Raw genomic sequence first — 19,251 nt, 5'->3', positions numbered from 1 at the left:
CCTCTCCTTAGCAAGATCTTCTGTCGCCCCCTGAAGCTGACGGCGGACGCCGGCCAAAGCATCTTCAGTTTGCTTCTTGGCAGTGTCAGCGCGCTTGGCGGCGGTGTCTGACTCAGTTTTCAACTGCGCATAGGCCGCCTTAGCATCCTCAAATTTTTGCTTGGTGCGGACATTATCTGATTCAATATTCTTCAAATGAGGAAGAAGACCGGCGGCACAGCTGGCAGCGGCGAGCGCTTGGTTTACTACGAGAGTCACAGCGGCTCGAACGCCCTTGGAGGCCACGTCATGCGGAATTTGAGTGTTGAAATTCCTCTCTATAAAGTTAAGGCCATTGAATTTGGGATCAAAGACGCTGTGAAGAGCGCCAGTATCGCTACCAGGTACCGCGTCCCGAGACGATTGAGGAGCAGGGCTGGCGGCGGCTATCAAGTTGGCAAAAGCGCCAGGAGTGTGAGTTGGGGGCAGGGGAATGTTGCTTGAGGACCTCTTGTCTTTTGAAGCCCTGGATAAAGTATCATTCAGAGTTGTTTGCTTGGGGTCATTCTTGGAGGAACTGCCAGGTTTTTGGCGTTTAGGGTCACGCTCATCAACCAAGGGCGACTTATTCTTCTTGTCACCCTTCAAATCTTTCTTCTTGTTTTCCTGTGTCCCTTAGCAGCATCGACCTGACTGGCGATTAAGGCTTGCATGCTGTCAGCATTGACGCCGCCCTTGGACTTGCCCATTTCAGCTGCGAACAGTAAAAAAAAAAAAAGCACTAGTTAATAACAGGCGATCAAGGAAAGCTCATTACAAGGCATACACAATAAATCTAGACTTACCAAAAAGGTTCGGAAGTTTCTCATCTTTGGTGGCCTGAAGAAGGTCAGAACAGGAAATTTGAGGAAGGGTAAGGATGTATAAGGCGACCTGTTTCTCCTCCTCGGTCAGCGCCTCTAGCACGACAGTGATATCCCACCGAGGGTTCACGGTCCAATGTAGAGGAAACAAGGGGTGGTCCTTTTGTTCAAATATGAGGTTTGGAATTTCGGGCGAGTGAACGATCTTAAAAAACTTTTTTTGCCAGTGTTAAAAGTTACTCTTTAAGGGTTTGAAAATGGCCATATTGGGGCGGGCCGACAAAGGAACAAAAGACACGCAAGAAGGTTTGGCGATGCTAGTCTTATAGAAAAAGAAAAATAAAGGGTAAGTGGGGGCAAAGTTTAGCTGCTCACACAACAACTCAAAGCAATGAATGAAGCCCCAGGCGTTCGGTAGAAGCTGGCAGGGGGCGACATTTAGGAAAGTAAGCACGTCACAGACAAAGTTGGAAAATGGAAGCTTCATGAAAAGCTCGGTAAAAATATATCCATGAAGATAGAACCAGGCGGGCTCTCCGTCGGCTCCAGAAGGTTTAAGGGTTACGACTTCATTGTCATCGCAAGGGGCGACGTTCAAGGATAGGTCGTCGTTATGGCCGGTTTCGGAGTTCACCCTGGTGAAACCCCGGGCGGTAAGGCGATTATTGTTCAGTGCTTGAACACTGTTCCAAACGGAACGATAGAGACACTTGTCATCAATACACTTGTCACTAGTGCGCCAACCTTCAGAAGTCGAGGGGTTATCGGTGGAAAGGTGAGAGGTTATAAAGGCTGTCTTTCTTGGGCGGGATCTGAGGAAGAGGGCGAGTTGTGGGACTCAGAGTCAGAGTCAACCGTAATAACCTTTTGGTTAACGGTGGTTTTGTCATCATCATCAGAAACAGAATCAAGGGAAAGAGAAGAGCAAGATTGGCCTTTTGCAGACATTTTGGGAAGCTTCATGAAAAGGAGATGAACGGAAAAACAAGAAAAGTAAAGAGAAAAGAGAGGAACTGACCGAAGATAGGCGAAGTAATAGGAATGCAGCAAGCAATGGTGGTCGGAGCACTGAAAAGTCACCGGAGTAGCAAGCGGCCGCTGAGAACAGAGAACTCCAACAGAAGGACAAGGGTTGAAAGTAAGGAGCAGTAAAAGAGAATGAAAAGTGAGGATTTGGGGTTTTATAGGGAAGTCAAGTAAGGAGAGAGAAGGAAAGTGGAAAAGACGTGACCATTTTCGAACGTTTTCGCAAATCGAGGCAATCGCTCGAATCCCGCGTGAAAAGACTGCTGCAGTTGAATGCTAATGATGACAACTTTTCGGTAACGGTGCAACGTTAGATGAAACGACACCAGTCGAATAGTTTGGGCGACCTGGCGGGAATTCCACAAAACAAGCAGTCCCCAAAAGAAGTGAAGCCTCTTGTCTTATGGGCTTGTGGGCTAGGTCAGATAAGGCGGAGCGATCGCGTAAAGGGCTGCAAGAATATTTTTGCTTTGACTAAGACATTTCAGTTCCAGAAAAGATGGAGCTTCATGTCTTGTGGGCTTGTGGACCGGGCGGGTCATTACAAGCCCGTTGACTCGCCCGGTAAGGCCAACACTAAGTTGATTAGGACGTAGACCCCAACTTGAAGATGTGGGCCCGAGTTGTTTTGTCTTGTTATATTGTGCACATATGCATTTGTCTTATTCAGCATAGGGATTTGGGCCCTACATGTAAGGCCCAAATCCATGAACATTCTAGATAAGGATCACTCCTACTATAAAAATGGTGTCCTCACCTTGTACTAGGGATCTTTTTTACCATTTATGAGATAATTTCCTTATATACATATTGCTTACTTATTTTAGCTCTGCTAGGGTTTATCAAGGGTACTTTATTCCTATTGTTATACCTTAGACCAGAACAGAACCCATCCCTAAAGGGTTTCGATAAATTGTTCGAAAACGGTGAAAAGCGAGTTAATCTCCAAGAAGCTCGATAATCTCCTTTGTTTTGTTTTCCCTTTGCTTCTTTCTTTCCTGTGAGCGTGTTTCGTTTTCTTCAGATTTTTTTGTTTTCATTTTAATTGCCCCACCCAGTGTGTCATGTTTAAAACTTCACGTAGGAACCTCTCTTACCAAATCAGCAATAAACTTACTAGATTGCATGATTTGAAAAGCACCTACTAACTAAGTTTGGATTGAAATCACAAGAAGATGGAGAAGATGAAGATGACTGGTGCTTTAATTCATGAAAGATAAAAGATAAAATTAGAACTTATGTATTTTTTTTAATTAATAAGATAAAGAATATTACATTTTTGTCCTTTTACCATCCATTCAATCCTAACCGTTCAATTAAAGATTCTTAGAATATTCTTTAATCTAACGGTGCTTAAATGTGGTGCACCGGTAGACCAAAAAAAACCTTGCCCACCCTAGTGGGCACCACTAATTAGCGCCGGTGTTGTGGCAAAAGCTAATTGAGATGAATATAATGCTCTTTTAGTGTACACACTCCTAAGTCTTATGTGAAGTGCTCTATCTCCATTTTCTTCGAGAGGTGTGAGCAAGCATTGACGAATGTTCGTTCGAAGTAAGGGGTTGTTGCCATAAAATGTTATGCTAATATAATCTTTTTTATTGTTTATCACTTTAATTTTGTTTCTCTTTGCATTACATTTCCCCCACGGTCTGACACGTCCATTAACATAAAATCAGTTTTACAGTTTATCACTTTAATTAATGTTCTTTCTGTGACATTGCCCCTGCCCTCCATAGTGACACATCAACATGTACAATAAAGATTTATGTATATCTCAAGGTATAAACCACTAGAAAGACATTTGAATATCACGCCTCTCAAAAGGCGCATAGTCCCCGCGTCGCAAAGCATCCATTCTCGCCTCAAAATCCTTAAGAACGACATAGGTAGCCAAACCCCATCGGTAGTCCAATCCATAATATCCAGCACAACAGAAGAATCAGGCCCTACATAAAATTTTTCCTGATCAGCATCAATAATATACTAATACAAGTCACTTACACCTCGAATCAACCGCAAGTCAACCAGAGACTTCGCGAACAAAGCCAAAAACGAAGAATCATCCTCCTCATTCATCGAGGAGTCACCCCCGGAGCCAAACAAGGTTAACATCTCATTAATAGGAATTTCAGAAGCACCTACGCTAACATAGGTTTCTGGAAAAAGAAATGCATCCGGAATGCGCTCCTCTGGAATCCAAGGCCTAGCCAATGAACACCCCCACAACATCTCCTTCAAGAGCCAAAGAAGAAGGAACATCCAAACCACCTGACACACCCTCTATATCCAAAGCAGACTCCACCGTAGTCACAACAAGACTCCCAAAATCTACCGCAACCGGTGTTGATGCATTCTCCACTTCCATCACTGTAGGCTCCACCTGCATTACAATAGGATCCACCTCCATCACAGTAGGCTGCACCTCCATCACGGTAGGAATACATGAACGTTTGCGCTGCCCTTTGAAAGGAAAACGAGCCATAACGCAGACATACGAGCACCACCTGTAATCCTCCCATGCACCGTCGAAAGCCTCTCCCAAGCAGAATGTGAATTTGAAAACCACACCAAACTGAACTATGACTTTCTTGCACGCTTTGGTTGTTGTTGAACATAAACAGAAATCAATCTCCTAAAAGGCGAAAACACTTATCTTACCTGACTATATGTCACCATCCCTGAGATCCTGTCACAGAACAGTGTGGATGGATGACGATGATCAGCACCATGACGCTGCTGCCCGACCCCGCCACGATCGAAAACCTCCACATCCATTCCATCACGACCATCTTAGGTTTCACATTCGATTCTCGATCGATCAACATCACTCATGCATCGCATACAAATTGATAACTATCAAGCATACTTCATAATCATCATGTGAACTTAAAGCAAGACATATACTCCTCATAGATATTCTAAGGTTCAGCATGTTATGTTCATCAAGTATTCTTGTTCTCAAACATCAAGGCATGCAAGCACTACATCATTCGTATTCATGTTATTTAAACATCTAAGCATATAAGCCATCCTTAACTCATCATGTTCATAATAAATTTCTCATGTTAATCATGCATTCTTAACTCATAAAATTCATGTATATCATGCGTAAAATTCAATGATACAACCCTTAACCATAGGTGCCTACAAAACAATTCAAAAGTAGCAAAAGACGTCACTTGGTGTTGAAGGGACAGTAGCCCCATGCATGTGCGCCATCTACCCACGCACATGAGCCATAGCTACATGTCTCCCACACATGTGCGCCACTTACCCATGCACATGCATCGCGGTCCTGTACCTCTTTCGCGTTTCATACCTTTTCTTAACTTGATTTTTAGCCCAAGCCTTAACATTTTAGTCCCTTTACATGATTATAAGGTTCATATATCATACTAAATCCATCTCCATTAGTTTCTCATGGCATTAGCATGCTCATCATTTATCATACAAGTTTCATACAATCTTAGTAGACAATTTTGCACGCTAAAGTCCAAGACCCGAAGTGCCCTTACCTTGAACGCTTTCCTTCCAAGCTTTAGCTCCTCATAACGAAATCAACAAGGTGTTCTTCACCTTGAATGCTAACTATTTTGTGAAGGAACGAAAGACAAAAGGTGAGTTCTTGATGGTGTTTAGAGGTGATCAAGGTCAAGATTCAGTTTTTGTGAGAAGAAAAGATGAAAAGATTAAGATGATGTTCTCTCTTTCTCTCTAACTTCTCTCTTACTCTTCTCTCTAGTTTTCACTCATTCCTATCACCAAATGAGAAAGCAATTAGCTGAAGTGCCTTAAGGGAGAGGGTTGGACGAAAATGGAAAGAATTGTGGGTTTGGCTTTGGTCCATCCTTCCATGCATACCATTTATGGAAAAAGGTTGATGGTGAAGGTTTTGTCTTCTTGTGTTGGCCCATTTAATTCAAATCCAAGCTTGTCTTATTCCACTAACAAAAATCCCTTACAGAGTTTCCCTCCCAAATCTGATCAGATTTCACATTGGTTCGTTTACGAGCCGAACTCGACTAGTTTTCGAGCCGAAAACACTACCGAACGAGTTTCTCGACCCTATATCGATAGTACAGTCGAAATTCTTGAAATTGCACGTAGATTATGATAATGATAAGGAAAATATTTAATTCATGCCCGAATAATAATTCGATGACAAAAAGGTGCTCTATGTGAAAACGCGTCGGTTCTATCGTTTTCCGAAGTGCAACTGAATTCTCCCAGGAAAGAAGAATGAAACGCTTGGAAAATAACTTCGATATTAATAATCAAAGTATTATTTCTATTAGATAAAATTCATCATGCGAAACCACACATACAGATCACATAAACAAGCATTAAAGCACACTAAACCAAGAAATTAACCGAGTTTATTTCTCTTAAACAATCACAGGTTTTACAAGAACAAAGTTTAAACTTTAAGCTTTATGAATAAGGGAAAAACTTAGGTGCAGTACCATAAGTCCTGTTGGTACTGTTGGCCAATGAATATAGAACACGTGTATTATTTTTTCACCTCGTTAATATTCAAATCTAATAAACTTCACGCTGTTAATTACTCTTCCATGAATGTACGAAAAAAAGACTTTTTCAGTTTCCTTGAACTTCTGCAACTCCAAAGTGATGTTTTCCTTTGAGAAATTCCGTTGAAGTCAAAATTAATCTTCCATGAAGTTACTACCATTTCAGATCTGAAACAAATATTATGATAGAAAATCACGAAATCATTGATAAATTTGCTTGATTACATGGAGTTACTACCATCACATATTTTGAAAATAGCTTTTGAGATGCAGAGCGATGAGAGAGTTACGCATGAAAAGGGGGAAAGGTTTGTATCCAGATCTGGAAGGTTACCATCACAATAGATAAATTTTGACTTTGTGGCCTCATTAAATTTCTCATCATCAGAACAAATTAAGGGTTTAAGATCAAGAAAGAGAAGAGGAATGATTTATAAGGGACAAAAAGACTGGATCTCTTTCACCATATGATCTGGTTGTTCGAGAATCAGTAAACCCATAATACTATAATAGAGAGTCAGAGATCGTGGAACAAGGAAGAGGAAAAAACACTTTTTTCAGATGCTAACGACGACAGGCCACTACTACCCCTTTTGTCTGATTCAACCCTCAACACTAATGGAGAAACCACGAGGGGCGGTGGATCCGGCGACGAAGAATTGACAAGTGGGTGATGATCGAAGTGAGTCCGAGAGGGGAGAATGGAGAGTCAAGAGGATTTATTCTTTTGTTTTTGAGGTAAAAGGATGTGAGAGATCCATGAACGTTAACGGAGTCAATGAAAGAGTTAGTGAGTGGGAAAAATAATATACGTGTTCTATTTTCATTGGCTAACAGTACCTACAGAACTTATGGTACTGCGCCTAAGTTTTTCCCTATGAATAATTGGAGCCTTATGGGTATAATTTACGAAATTAATATTGTACCATGGGGAAAGTAACAGGGTATTATCAATAAAAAAGGAGGCTATTATTTTAATAAAAAAGAGGACAAATTGATCCGGCCGGTAGGGCTGAAAGTAGGTGAACATTTAATATTAGCAAAGAGGGGGCCTAACTTTTTGACTGCAGGAAAAAGTTCTATGAAGTTGGGAAATTTCTTGTGAGTTTGTTGCTATGGAGTGGGCAGATTTCTTCTTGGTGGCAACAACAACCTTGGGCTTCATTATTACATGCAAACATCTCATCCATGTTCTCAACTGGGTATGGGTAATGTTCCTGAGACTGCCAAAACAACTCAAACAATATGGTTCATGGGCTGTAATCACCGGCTCCACTGATGGAATCGGCAAAGCCATGTCCTTTGAGTTAGCATCTCAGGGACTCAACCTTCTATTAATCGGTCGAAACCCTACAAAGCTTGAGGCGACATCGAAGGAGATAAGAGATAAGTACCATGTTGAGGTGAAGATTTTGGTGCTGGACATGCAGTATGTGAAGGGAGAGGAAATGGGAAAATTAATTGTGGAAGCCATTGATGGTTTGGATGTTGGTTTGGTAGTTAATAGTGCAGGATTGGCGTACCCTTATGCTAGATTCTTTCATGAGGTTGATGCGGAGCTTATGGATGCTGTTGTGAAAGTGAATGTGGAGGGATTGACTTGGGTCACCAAAGCTGTGCTTCCAGGCATGATCAAGAAGAAAAAAGGAGCAATTGTGAACATTGGTTCTGGTTCCACTTTTGTGCTTCCTTCTTATCCTCTCGTCACTCTTTATGCTGCTACAAAAGCGTAAGTTAATTGCTAGTCCTTAACACCATTTTCTTTATTTTTATTTTTATTTTTTTTGTTTAAGATATACTGTTTTTTTGTTGTTGATCAATTTCATCCAAGATATTCCAACTCCAAATACTTCTAATTCATTCATCAATATATAAAAAAAATGCAAGATAAATGAGCTTTGTAAACAAAAAGAAACACTTGATTTGAATGTGTTCATTACCTTCATATAATAAGGTTTCCATATTGAGCCACGATTCATTCACACCCATGACACTTTTCTTTTTTAATTTCCACTTGACTTTTTATATATTTTTCTTTTCACTTTCAATTAGATCATATATCTCATTTTTTACTTTCTCTCATGTTTCCTATATTTCTTTATCCATTCCATTTACACTTAAAATAGAGTGTTAATGAAGTTTTTCCTTGCCTATTTTTCTTATTGCCAAATCAAGTCACTTTAGTTTTCCTGTTTTTCTTTTGAAATTCTTGGTTGCTTTTAATAGGAAAATAGAACTAAATTTTGTTATTTCTGAACTCAAATTGATGAAGTATGATTTTTTAATTGAGAAAAAAATGAATCGAGATCTACTTGATATTTTCACAGATATCTTGCAATGTTCTCGAGATGCATCAGTTTAGAATACAAGCATCACGGAATTGACATCCAGTGTCAGGTTGGTTGTTCCACTTCCTTTTCTTCCTTTATGACGAATTTAAAACTTAATTGTGACGTTTCACCCTCGACGTAGAATATTCATCATTCATATCCACAGGGCCCTCAATGATTTTTTTTTTCTTACAGAGATCTGAAAGATCGATACATTATTTAATAGCGGGACTGGGAACTACCACTACTTTAAATTATTACTTCCGTTCCTATATTAAACATTTAAATGAAAGAATCTAGCATAAGGGTATAATTTAGTGACTCCCTCTTAACATAAGGGTTTATTAAATGAGGAATTATTGTACAGGATATAGAAAGACATTACGTGAAATTTTGATTATATACTTATACATGTATATTAAATTATTGTTGAATTATTGTTAAGAAATCTCTAAATTAAATATAAATATTTCCTAATGAATTTTTATAAAAGGTAGAATAATTCTCAACTTTAAAATAGATTTTAAGCTGGAGTTAGGTCTAGCACAAATGATATCAATTTTTATCCTAAGTATGTATATAGAGGAATACATACTCATAATACTCCCTCTGTTGTTTCAGAAAGATTATTGTTTTAATCAATCTCTAATTTATCCAAAATGTTTGTTGTTTTGAAAAGCCAATGCATTTTCTATCTATATTTTCATTTAATAATTTTTTTCTCACTTATCATCTTACATACTCTTTAACCAACCACAACTCTTCTCTATCAACCGCATTCTTCTCTATGCAATGTAGAATTTAATAGTTGCGTATATTACTAGTAAAATTAAATGAGTGTTTTAGTAACATTATACTATCAATAATTATCATCTTACTATTTATTGTCACAACCTTAAACAATAATATTTCTAGAACGAACAGAGTATATATATGAGATATCCAAAAATATACCTTCCTACTAATTCTACGCTTTAGATTTCCAACTCGTATAGACTAAAGATATAGTTAAATCAATACTTAACGAGAAACCATCATTGCCGAACTAACTTTTGGAGGTAGAGTTTTTTTTGAAAGCAAAAATATATAAAAAGCACTCAACAAAATGAGCAAAACCCCTCTAAAAAATACATAATAAAGCCTAAAACCAAGTTACTTTGGGGCACCCTCAAAAAAAAAACTTTTAAAATAACAGCACCTTATAAACACCTACACAATTTGCAAGATAAACCCCAAGCAACATTCTCAACAAGGATTCTTCAACCTTGGATCAACCACATGGCAACTGTCAGGGACCGAGAAGCAGCGATGAGCCTCAAACCCAACAAAAACAGAGCCCTCTCGCCATTAGAGGGGACGCAAATCAGGACGAGATACCGACCATAAAGTGAAGTCATAAAAACCAACACAAGAGAACATGTGCGCTATCAATTCGGTCGGACTACCATATTGAACAACAAAAACAGATCAAAGTCGCAACCTCCAAAAACCGACAACCCAGAACTACACTCGCCGATCACAACACCACCGCTCCATATTCGCCAACAAAGATGCCTTAGCAAGAAAACTCCTCAAGCAAAAACACGCTTGCAAACCCATATGTAACCAAAACCCGATTCCAAGGACACTGCCATGAACCAACACCACAGACAAGGGCGGAAAGAGCACGCCGCCAACAAACGATGCGCCAAAGCCAGAAGGCGAAAACAGGGTGAGAAAGGAGAGAACGGCCACATCTGTCGCATCTCAATCAACACCGACACCGCCAACAGACTCTGGTTCAGATCCGAGCCCAAAACCCATGGCCTGCACCAGCCTTCATCTAAATATCATAGCACTCATACGAGTCAGATCCGAGCTAAAGCCAAACTACTGACAACCAGGGAGAGGTGGTGAGTGGAAGGGACGAACGACGGGCGTCGGAGGGGTGCGAACCCAAGAAAAACAACGCTGTCACAACAACCCAAGGGAGGAACAGAAACGAGGAGCCAAGCACAACCTAGGTAGGCCGATCCAGAGCTTCGCCGCTGTGGCGGGAAGGGGAGCAACAAGGGCGGCCGCCGCCACCTTATTGAAAGCAAGGGAGCCACCCCAAGAAGCCAAGCACCGCAGACATGGTTATCGGAAATCTCAAATAGGTGTAGTAGAAGAAGAGGAATAGGATTAAAAGGCAAGGCAAGGAGTGGAGGGGTTGCCGCCGCGCACAGGGGCGGCGTGGCGGCCACCCAAGAAAACTAGGTCAGGAGCGAAGCAAGAGTGAAGGCTGAGCGTTAGGTTTTCTAGTGAGAGAAAAATTGTGACATTTTATATTATAGGGAAAATATGAGGTAGAGTTAAGTTTAACCATTTCTAGGAATTATAATTTATTAGATTAGATATAAAACATAATTTTTTCAATAATGTTATAGTTTACTTTACTTTCCAAATGATCTCTCACAAAATTAAATAAATAGAAAAAGTATGAAGAATTGTTTTTTTTTTTTCACTACTAATGTTAATGGAGATGTTCCAATCTGACTCCTAATTAGTCCTTAATGTGTTTGATGTGATGCTGAGCTTTATTTTCAGATTCCATTATTTGTGTCAACAAAGATGAGCAAGATGGGGTCCTCTCTTTTTGTTCCAACGCCGGAAATGTATAGCAAATCATGCACAAGATGGATTGGCTACGAAAACCTGGTTGTGCCATATTTTCTTCATTCTCTGCAGGGGTTTCTCATAAGTGCAATTCCTGATGCATTGGTGGATTCATTCATGTTGCGTTATTTCCTTTACTTTCGCAGAAGAGGATTTCTCAAGGACTCCAAAATTAAAGGATCAAAGGCATCATCTACATCTGAAGCTAACATCACTCCATGATTAATGACTTAATGTCACAATATAATTTTCCAATAACAACTTCTCCATATTAGAATTTTGTGTCATGGTGGTCCCATCGAATCACATGGTATTTTTCTTTTCTCTTAGAGCATCTCCAATGGGGTTGCTTAAATCCAGTTGGCAACTTAAGCAACGTTCCTTATTTTGAAGCACCACTGGAGCAACATGACGTGGCAGTTGGATTGCTTATTTAAGCAACGGTTGCTTATTTTCTCTCTCCTTACTTTTTGACTAAAAAATTATATTTTCTCTTTCATTCATGTACTTGTATAGTGTCATTACCTTGAAATAATATAAATATAAGAGATATAATGGGACCCAACTAAAAGTAAACTAAGCAACCGTGGTTGGAGCGAATTCTGCTTGGGTTGCTTAAATTCTATGTGTCAATCTGGACCCACCGAAATAGTTTTTAAGCAACTCAACTAACAACTATGCATTGGAGATGCTCTTAGATTGAACTTGTGGTGGATCGTTTGCCTATTTAATGCTATAACTTTCTCTGGTTACATGATTTAGTTATTATTATTTGTGTTGTCATTTTTGCTTACCTTTAGTCGGCAGAAACAAAAAAGATACTTGTCGAGTTGCGAAAGAGCAACAGCAACAAGTATCATCAAAGTAGATGCGAATTAATTAAGGTGAGACGCGCGAGGTACAGTTTGTTTTTTTTGTCAGATTAAAGTGTGTCCATCTCAAAGCTAAGACCATTTACAATAGTTTGTTTAATTTACTTACTTTCAACATCACTTTTTTTCTTTCCAACACTCCACATCATCTTCTCTCTTCAATTCAACACTCATTCAACTTTTATCCACTCCAATGGTTTTTCATTCAACACCAACACCCTACCCCACCACTTTTTTATTTCATATTTTTATTTAACTTTATATTTTTGTTTTTATGATTTACATAAAATTACAATTATCGATTTAAATTAAATTAAAACAATAAACACTTAACAATTAATTTTTTTTTTTAAATATAGATAATAATTTATTTTATTTCCTTAACTTATTTTATTTTATTGTTGGGATCAATTTCAAAACAAAGGCTAATAGAAAGATAATAAAAATAGTGAAAATTTTGGTTTTTTTTTTCTGTGTCCAAATCAAACGAACCAAGTCTCAATTTATAGAGGAAAAAATCATGAATTTTGGTTAAACAAAATTTTCCAGAAATTTTTTTTCTGCAATTAAATAATTGAGTTCAAAAGATTAAGATGATAAAAATCCGGACAACGAACCAGAACGCGCCACGTGGCACCAGTTACCCCCTCTCAACATTGTTGTTGTTGAGAACTCTCAACACTTCTCTCATCTACCTCATCTTCAACAAACCTCAACCAACCACTACACACCCTCAACAAAATTCAACCTCCCTCTCAACAAACCATTGTATTTGGTCTAATGACCAACAAGTGGCTTAGTGATAGGCAAATAAATCTTTGTAAGAATGATTAAATAAGTTTGAATATTGTGAAAACTATTTGTCCGGAGGGACTGTTACAATTTTCCAAAGGGGTTACATCCATTTAAGATAAATAAAAAGTCCATTGGAACTTTGTTGTTGTCGATGAAGCTTCCTCCATTGGATCTGAGCTCGTCGTTCCGAGTTTTAAAACCCAAAACTATATTTGGGTTTTGAGGTTTAGTTTAGCCTCGCGATTTAGAACCCGGTACGCACTACTAATGTTCTTGAATATAGAACACAATACACTAAGCTTACTTAACACTCCTGAATTTATAACCTGAAATCGTTTTGTTCATTCGTTTATTTTAGTTATATGATTTAGAACCCGAAACACATCATTTACATCCACGATGTGGAACCCGGAACTCGAAACCCCACCTTTTTAGTCTAAAATTTAGGTTCAATGTAACACCCTAATTTTCGGGGGTCATAGTAGTAACCTTTCTCGAATAAATATGCAACAGTTAACATAAGTAGTTCGGAAATGCGGATATATTTTTTTCAAAGCGTTTCTAACACATATCATGCATACTCTCAACCATAAATAAATATACATCTAACCTTGACCAAGGAAAGTACCCGGAGGTAACGACAGATGCCCATAACATATAAAACATAACAAATAGAATTAGGGTCGACAAGGAATCTAGTATGCAACGACTCCATAGACTGATATACTTCCTATGATTGCCACACACGAGAACCACAATAAAGCAATGCACTGAAACCTATCTAGATCCTCAAATATAACTTGTAAAATGATCCTGCATGCTTTAACCAATAACGGTAAGCTCTCGACTGAAAGACTCTTGGCTTACACCTGACTCTGCTCTTACGAGTCTTTTACCGGTTCTCCATCAGACTTTAGGATTATTCTAACCATCTCTCGAGGAACTCTCCTCGTCGCTCAGCACAACAACATTCTTCCAATAGTGTGGCATCTCCTCTTCACTTGTCATCATCTGAAAATTTTCCAACTACCCAAACACAAACATCCAAACAAGGCTGGCAAGGGTCAACTTCCCGACAATAGTATATATTATTAAAGAAATGTACACAACATAGGCAACAATAAACATTATTGCAATGTACATGCAACACAATGTATATAATCATATCACGATACTCAGTTAATGCATGTTATCATTCCACAATTCACATAACCAGCACAACAAATACATCAAATTTACTTGCATGATAATGATCGTGACATGCATGCTATAAAATGATCCGGATAATTCTCTTCCTCGTAAGGTAGACGAGGCAAGACAACAGAATCCTCACTTAATAGGTCGGGCACCTCGTAGTCGATTTAACCCACTCTAGTTGATCATACTGACTCAGGTGTCACTTTCTACCAAGGGTTTTCCAAGCTGATCTAACTCGCTCTAGTTGAAAATATTGACCTGGGCGTGCTAAAAGATGACATCACCAAGTTGGTCCAACCCACTCTAGTTGAACATAATGACTTGCGCGTGTCAGAATAAGATTGCCGAGTCAATTCAACCCACTCTAGATGGATATAATGACTCGCGCGCGTCAAAATTATGCATGCATGAGTGCATCATGGTTAGCCAAACAACGAAACGTCCTCACAAGGATACACTTTTCTAGCTAACATTCATTGTCTCCACAGTACCCTAAGGTAAATGCCGGTCCTTCGACCAATTGCCTCAAGAAAAAAGTGTCATTCGCACTCTAGTGACTTTTCACGTCACCATGGTCCATCCTCTTGATGAAAAAAACTCAATGCCTTAAAATGCTCCTAGGCAATGGTGGTTTTATGAACAAATTGCTATTAAGCAAGAAGTGCCTCCTACACCCTAGTGACTTCTCACACCCCAACGCTTCATCCTCTTGATTACCGAAACTTAAGTTGTGTTTCTATCCTCAAAATTTGGATTGTTGATCTTTTCCGTTTTCAAAACTCTTTCATAAGTAACAAGTTTTCCTTCTCAAAGCAATTTTGTTTAGATTATCGAAGTGTTCTCCCTTGGATTAGTTTCATTATGATGTTTCATTCTCAAAATCATAAGTCATTTGTCCCTTTTCCAAAACATATGAAGATTCCCACCCCAAGACAATATTTTTCCAGAAAAATCTCGATCCTACAACAATAGCAGTGGTTCAGACCTCTCGTCAGAAACCTACTTGCTAATACTCATAAACACTCTGTGTTTACAATCGATAGAATAATCAAATTTCAACATAATTAAACAATAATGACAACAATTGCACATGCGTACTATTCATTCAGTCATCCATCAATATCAGTCAACATCTCAACAATATGCTCAAAAGCAATCCATATATCCATCAAACATGCTTCTATAGCAATCAATATCTGAATCAAGCATGCATCAATAGCAATAAAACATTTTCATCAAGCATACTTCATTATCATTTCACATCATGACAATCAATCTTAGACAAGTCAATGTTTAGCATATAGCTAGTAAATGGAAAAGTTACCCTCACCTTAGGTGCTTTCCTTCCTAAGCTGTGACTCTGATTCAATCACATCTTTGTTTTCCGTTTCGGATAGCTTCCTTCCATTATGTAGTTGTGATGTAAAGTGTTTCTGTTCTTTGTACCCTTCACAAGTGCACTTAACGTAATAACTAACTGAGTTAACCTACTAACTCACAGTATATAGCTAAAACTTCAAGCGTGTTCTAAGAGCTCTACACACAACTAACTCGATTAACTATGCAAACGCAAGTTAAAACTCAATTTCTTTAATGGCTACAAACCATTAGGATCAATAACGGAAATCAAGACATTTCATCACAACAACAATAGCAACAATATTTGAAGCTTCAAGAAGCTTTTCACTTAGTCAAACGTTCTTTTAAACCAAAACACATACTTTACATGGGTTCCGTCCCTAGTCATCGTAGTCCACGTGTGCCACAAACTGCGTCGCACTGTAAACTCAGACAGGTATGAAGCTACAGAGGCATAAGGAGTAGGAGTAGGAGTTGATGGCTGCACCTCAACTACAAGAACACAACAAGAGAAGGTCGGGTTTTGTCCATATAATTCGATCGCATTGGCGAGTTTCTGCTAGACTTCGTAGGTGATTTACTTAATTAAGCATGTAGTCCAAAGGCGAGTTGTGCAGACGATAAAATAGAGAGTTAATCAGCGAACAATCCTTTCTTGAATAAGAAGGTGTTCTCTAAGAATTCTAATTATATTTTTAATCTCTTTCTCATTTAAAAATGAAAAAAACATACAACCTGAATTGATGAAAATTGTTTGTTGTTGGTTTCTTGGGGTGAGTACACCATTATATTACATTTTACTATGGAAAAATTTAACGGAAAATGGAAACAAGTTTAACTCTCCAATTGCAAAAACTTTCTCAATGATTCATCATGTATTTACATTATCTCCGAGATGTTGCATATTTCAAGTAGCTCGAGGTATGAAACGACAAGAAGCTACAACGATGATTTGAAGAGGCTGCTCAATTTTATTTTCTTCCTTCCCCATCCATTGCCTCGGTAGAAAATTGATGAGATTGAGAATCATGACGTATATGCTTATCAGCGTGAAACTACACATCCTTTATCTTTGTCTAAAGGCTAAAGCAAAACCACTTTCTCTGCACACAAAGATCATGTATAAATTAAATGGATTCAGATCCAAAATAAACATTAATGTGGCTTTGATCATTAACACAAGCAACTATCATGTATTAAATAAACATGATTACTTTTGATGTAACTAATACACTTGTAAAAAATGGTACACTTCATTTAGGCCCTCAACATCATCATGTTTTTTTATTTATGATTTTGTAAAATTCTTTCATTATTTCCTCTTTCTTGAGAAAACGGGAGCATCTGCCGCTATTGAAAGAGATCTAGTAACGAAACTAGCTGTTCAACCAAAATGAGGCAATCGACCCCAAAGAGATTTTTTCTTAATATAATGGTATTTAAATGATGTATTTTCCCCACGAAAAATGTGCATTACATACGTTAATAAACCATTTTTCATTCTATTTAATATGTTACATTTTCCTCTCAAATCTATTTTTTTCTGGTTTCTTCCCTCTACACTTTTGGCCTGTTTAATTATTGTTTTTTATAGGCAAATGTTAGTTGTTAACTTTTAGTAAATTAGTTCCTTCAACAGGATTTGAACCCTGGCCTTCACCCTGCAAATTCCTTTATTTCCCTTAGCTCACAACCCTTCCCCCTGTTGGTTTAGTTTTCTACATTTAAAGCAGTTTTCAGAAACAATTTTGAAAATCTATTTTTCAAAAGGAAAAAAATCTGATTGAAAGAGATGTTTTAAAATGTTAAAAATAATATAGAAAAAAAAATATTCCTATGAAGTTTTGAGCTTTTGGTTATAAACTTAAAATAAGAAAATAGACTTTGAGCAAACAAGTTTTCACAAACAAATTTTTCATTTTTCCATTAAAAAAAAAAGAAAACAGTTTTCAAAAACATGAAGCAAGACCTTAATTCCACTAGGGAATAAAAGAAATGTATATAAGAGAGTTTGGAAGCAACATAGGAATAAATAGGTACATACCTTTGAGGAACTCTTGTATTTTTTATCACTCTTGCGGGTGCGAGAGCGTGAATCATATCTTCTTTGTGAAGGAAAACGTCCCGATGCCGAGGCAATTTTCTTTTCATCTCTTGCTTTGTTAAATATAACAGTGAATCCTTCAGCTGAGGCAGGATCATTTACATCCCATTCCCCAAACTTGGGTAGAGGCTTTCCTTGGTTCTCATCATACTGTACACAATAGGTATTCATAAAGTTTAGTGAATAACAAAGGCTTTGTCTAGCGTGGATCAAGAAATACATGGCACATGAGTTAAAATAGATTCACTACAAATTTGTTTTAGCATATAAGAACTATACTGCTAATGTTAGTTGTAAAATTATGGTTCATACATGAACCAACTTTTAACATGGTCTATCATAAAACTGTGCAGGAATGAAAAACTCTCCCTATATATGCACAATTCACATCAACTTTCATTTAGAAGGAAAAAAATAAAAGAATCATGTTTTGTTTTCTTTCTAAAGAATAAAACATGGAATTTAAATTTTATTTTATTAAATTCTTAGATAGCTAGATTTGTTTATAAAAAAATTTCATAGAAAGCATTGCCATACTTAAAAGAAAAAAACATTTGATTGGGTTACTTATTCTCTATTTCATTGACTATCATTCAATGTAGCAGAATTTTATAAAACGTTTTGACATTGTTCCTTTTAAAAAATTTCATCATGTCTTTTTCAAGAAAGAATAAAAAGATTTGGTAGTGTTCATAAGAATGGAAGATTGTTGTTTTTCATATTTCATAACATACTTTATTTTTGTCTTTCATGGAAGAAGAGAATCTAAATAACTATAAATTACATAAACAAAAACTTACATGCATTGCAATGCATGATAATAGAAAAGATGGATATGGACAAGAAAATCATACCGAGGCCATGAGATTGGAACTTGGTGATATTCAAGAGCTAGAAACAAATTTTTTGAGGAAAATGAATAGGAATTTTGAAGAAATTAATCGAATGAGAAAAAACAAGGTATGGGATGGAATTGATTCATAAAAGTTGGTAGACACAATTTTATAAAGGCCGGGATTAGGAGGAGGAAACGAGAAGCAACGCAAACTAGCTGTCTGGTATGCGCGGCCAACTCGTCCTAAACGCGGGTTAGTTTTAAGTTACTATTATGACAATGTTTATCTACAACTTATGTTAGAAAATTTTCTCCAGTAATCGCGTTTCAGTTACAAAATATACAATTAGTTATTTAGTTATTTATAGTAAATAAATTCCCGTATTTGTCCACGTAACTATATTTACAAAAAAAAAAAATGAAACCCCGCAAATTTGATTTTGCCACCTTTTTTTTTTGTTACAATAGGAAAAGAGATTTTGCCACCTAAACAAGAGAACAATGCTACTATTGCAAAACTTTGCAGCAAATAATTGGGAAAAATTGTATGATCATCCTATACCGCTTTGCAACTTTTGTGAATAAGCACTTGATTTTTATTATACCAAACAATCTTTAATTAACTTCATTTTTTATGATGACAACTTACTCTATAATATGATCAAATTTTCATTTTAAAAGAAAAATACTAAATGATTTGTAGAGTCATTTACATGCAATTA

At 37.5% G+C, this 19,251-nt stretch overlaps 3 protein-coding genes across 5 annotated transcripts; 1 reads left to right on the top strand and 2 right to left on the bottom strand.

Moving 5' to 3' along the window:
- Window positions 1–579: 579 nt before the first annotated feature.
- On the bottom strand, window positions 580–7,446 carry LOC130722474 (uncharacterized). Of its 3 annotated transcripts, none has more exons than XM_057573214.1 (3): window positions 5,387–7,446; window positions 4,530–4,698; window positions 3,856–4,443 (listed from the first exon to the last, which is right to left on the bottom strand). In XM_057573214.1, exons 2-3 carry the CDS (start codon window positions 4,644–4,646, stop codon window positions 4,075–4,077), a joined length of 486 nt encoding a protein of 161 aa, XP_057429197.1. In that variant the 5' UTR covers window positions 4,647–4,698; window positions 5,387–7,446; the 3' UTR covers window positions 3,856–4,074. The 3 variants fall into 3 exon arrangements, 2 of the variants coding, with proteins under 2 accessions (XP_057429197.1, XP_057429196.1); XM_057573213.1 differs by having other exon boundaries at window positions 4,530–4,724; window positions 5,387–5,637; XR_009013970.1 differs by lacking the exon at window positions 3,856–4,443 and adding an exon at window positions 580–3,817 and having other exon boundaries at window positions 4,530–7,446.
- LOC130722473 (very-long-chain 3-oxoacyl-CoA reductase 1-like) lies at window positions 7,445–12,124 on the top strand. The gene is made up of 3 exons (XM_057573212.1): window positions 7,445–8,129; window positions 8,728–8,797; window positions 11,299–12,124. The coding sequence occupies exons 1-3, from the start codon at window positions 7,516–7,518 to the stop codon at window positions 11,587–11,589; spliced, it is 975 nt and encodes a 324-aa protein (XP_057429195.1). The 5' UTR covers window positions 7,445–7,515; the 3' UTR covers window positions 11,590–12,124.
- A 4,299-nt stretch (window positions 12,125–16,423) lies between these two features.
- LOC130722476 (protein NOI4-like) lies at window positions 16,424–18,809 on the bottom strand. The gene is made up of 3 exons (XM_057573215.1): window positions 18,549–18,809; window positions 17,635–17,844; window positions 16,424–16,693 (listed from the first exon to the last, which is right to left on the bottom strand). Exons 1-3 carry the CDS (start codon window positions 18,555–18,557, stop codon window positions 16,667–16,669), a joined length of 246 nt encoding a protein of 81 aa, XP_057429198.1. The 5' UTR covers window positions 18,558–18,809; the 3' UTR covers window positions 16,424–16,666.
- Between the last annotated feature and the right edge of the window lie 442 nt (window positions 18,810–19,251).

This window comes from Lotus japonicus, chromosome 6 (genome assembly GCF_012489685.1).
Source record: "Lotus japonicus ecotype B-129 chromosome 6, LjGifu_v1.2".
In the NCBI taxonomy this organism is placed as follows: domain Eukaryota; kingdom Viridiplantae; phylum Streptophyta; class Magnoliopsida; order Fabales; family Fabaceae; genus Lotus; species Lotus japonicus.
Note: the sequence above shows the minus strand (reverse complement) of the source record. Positions and strands in the feature narration are given on the sequence as shown.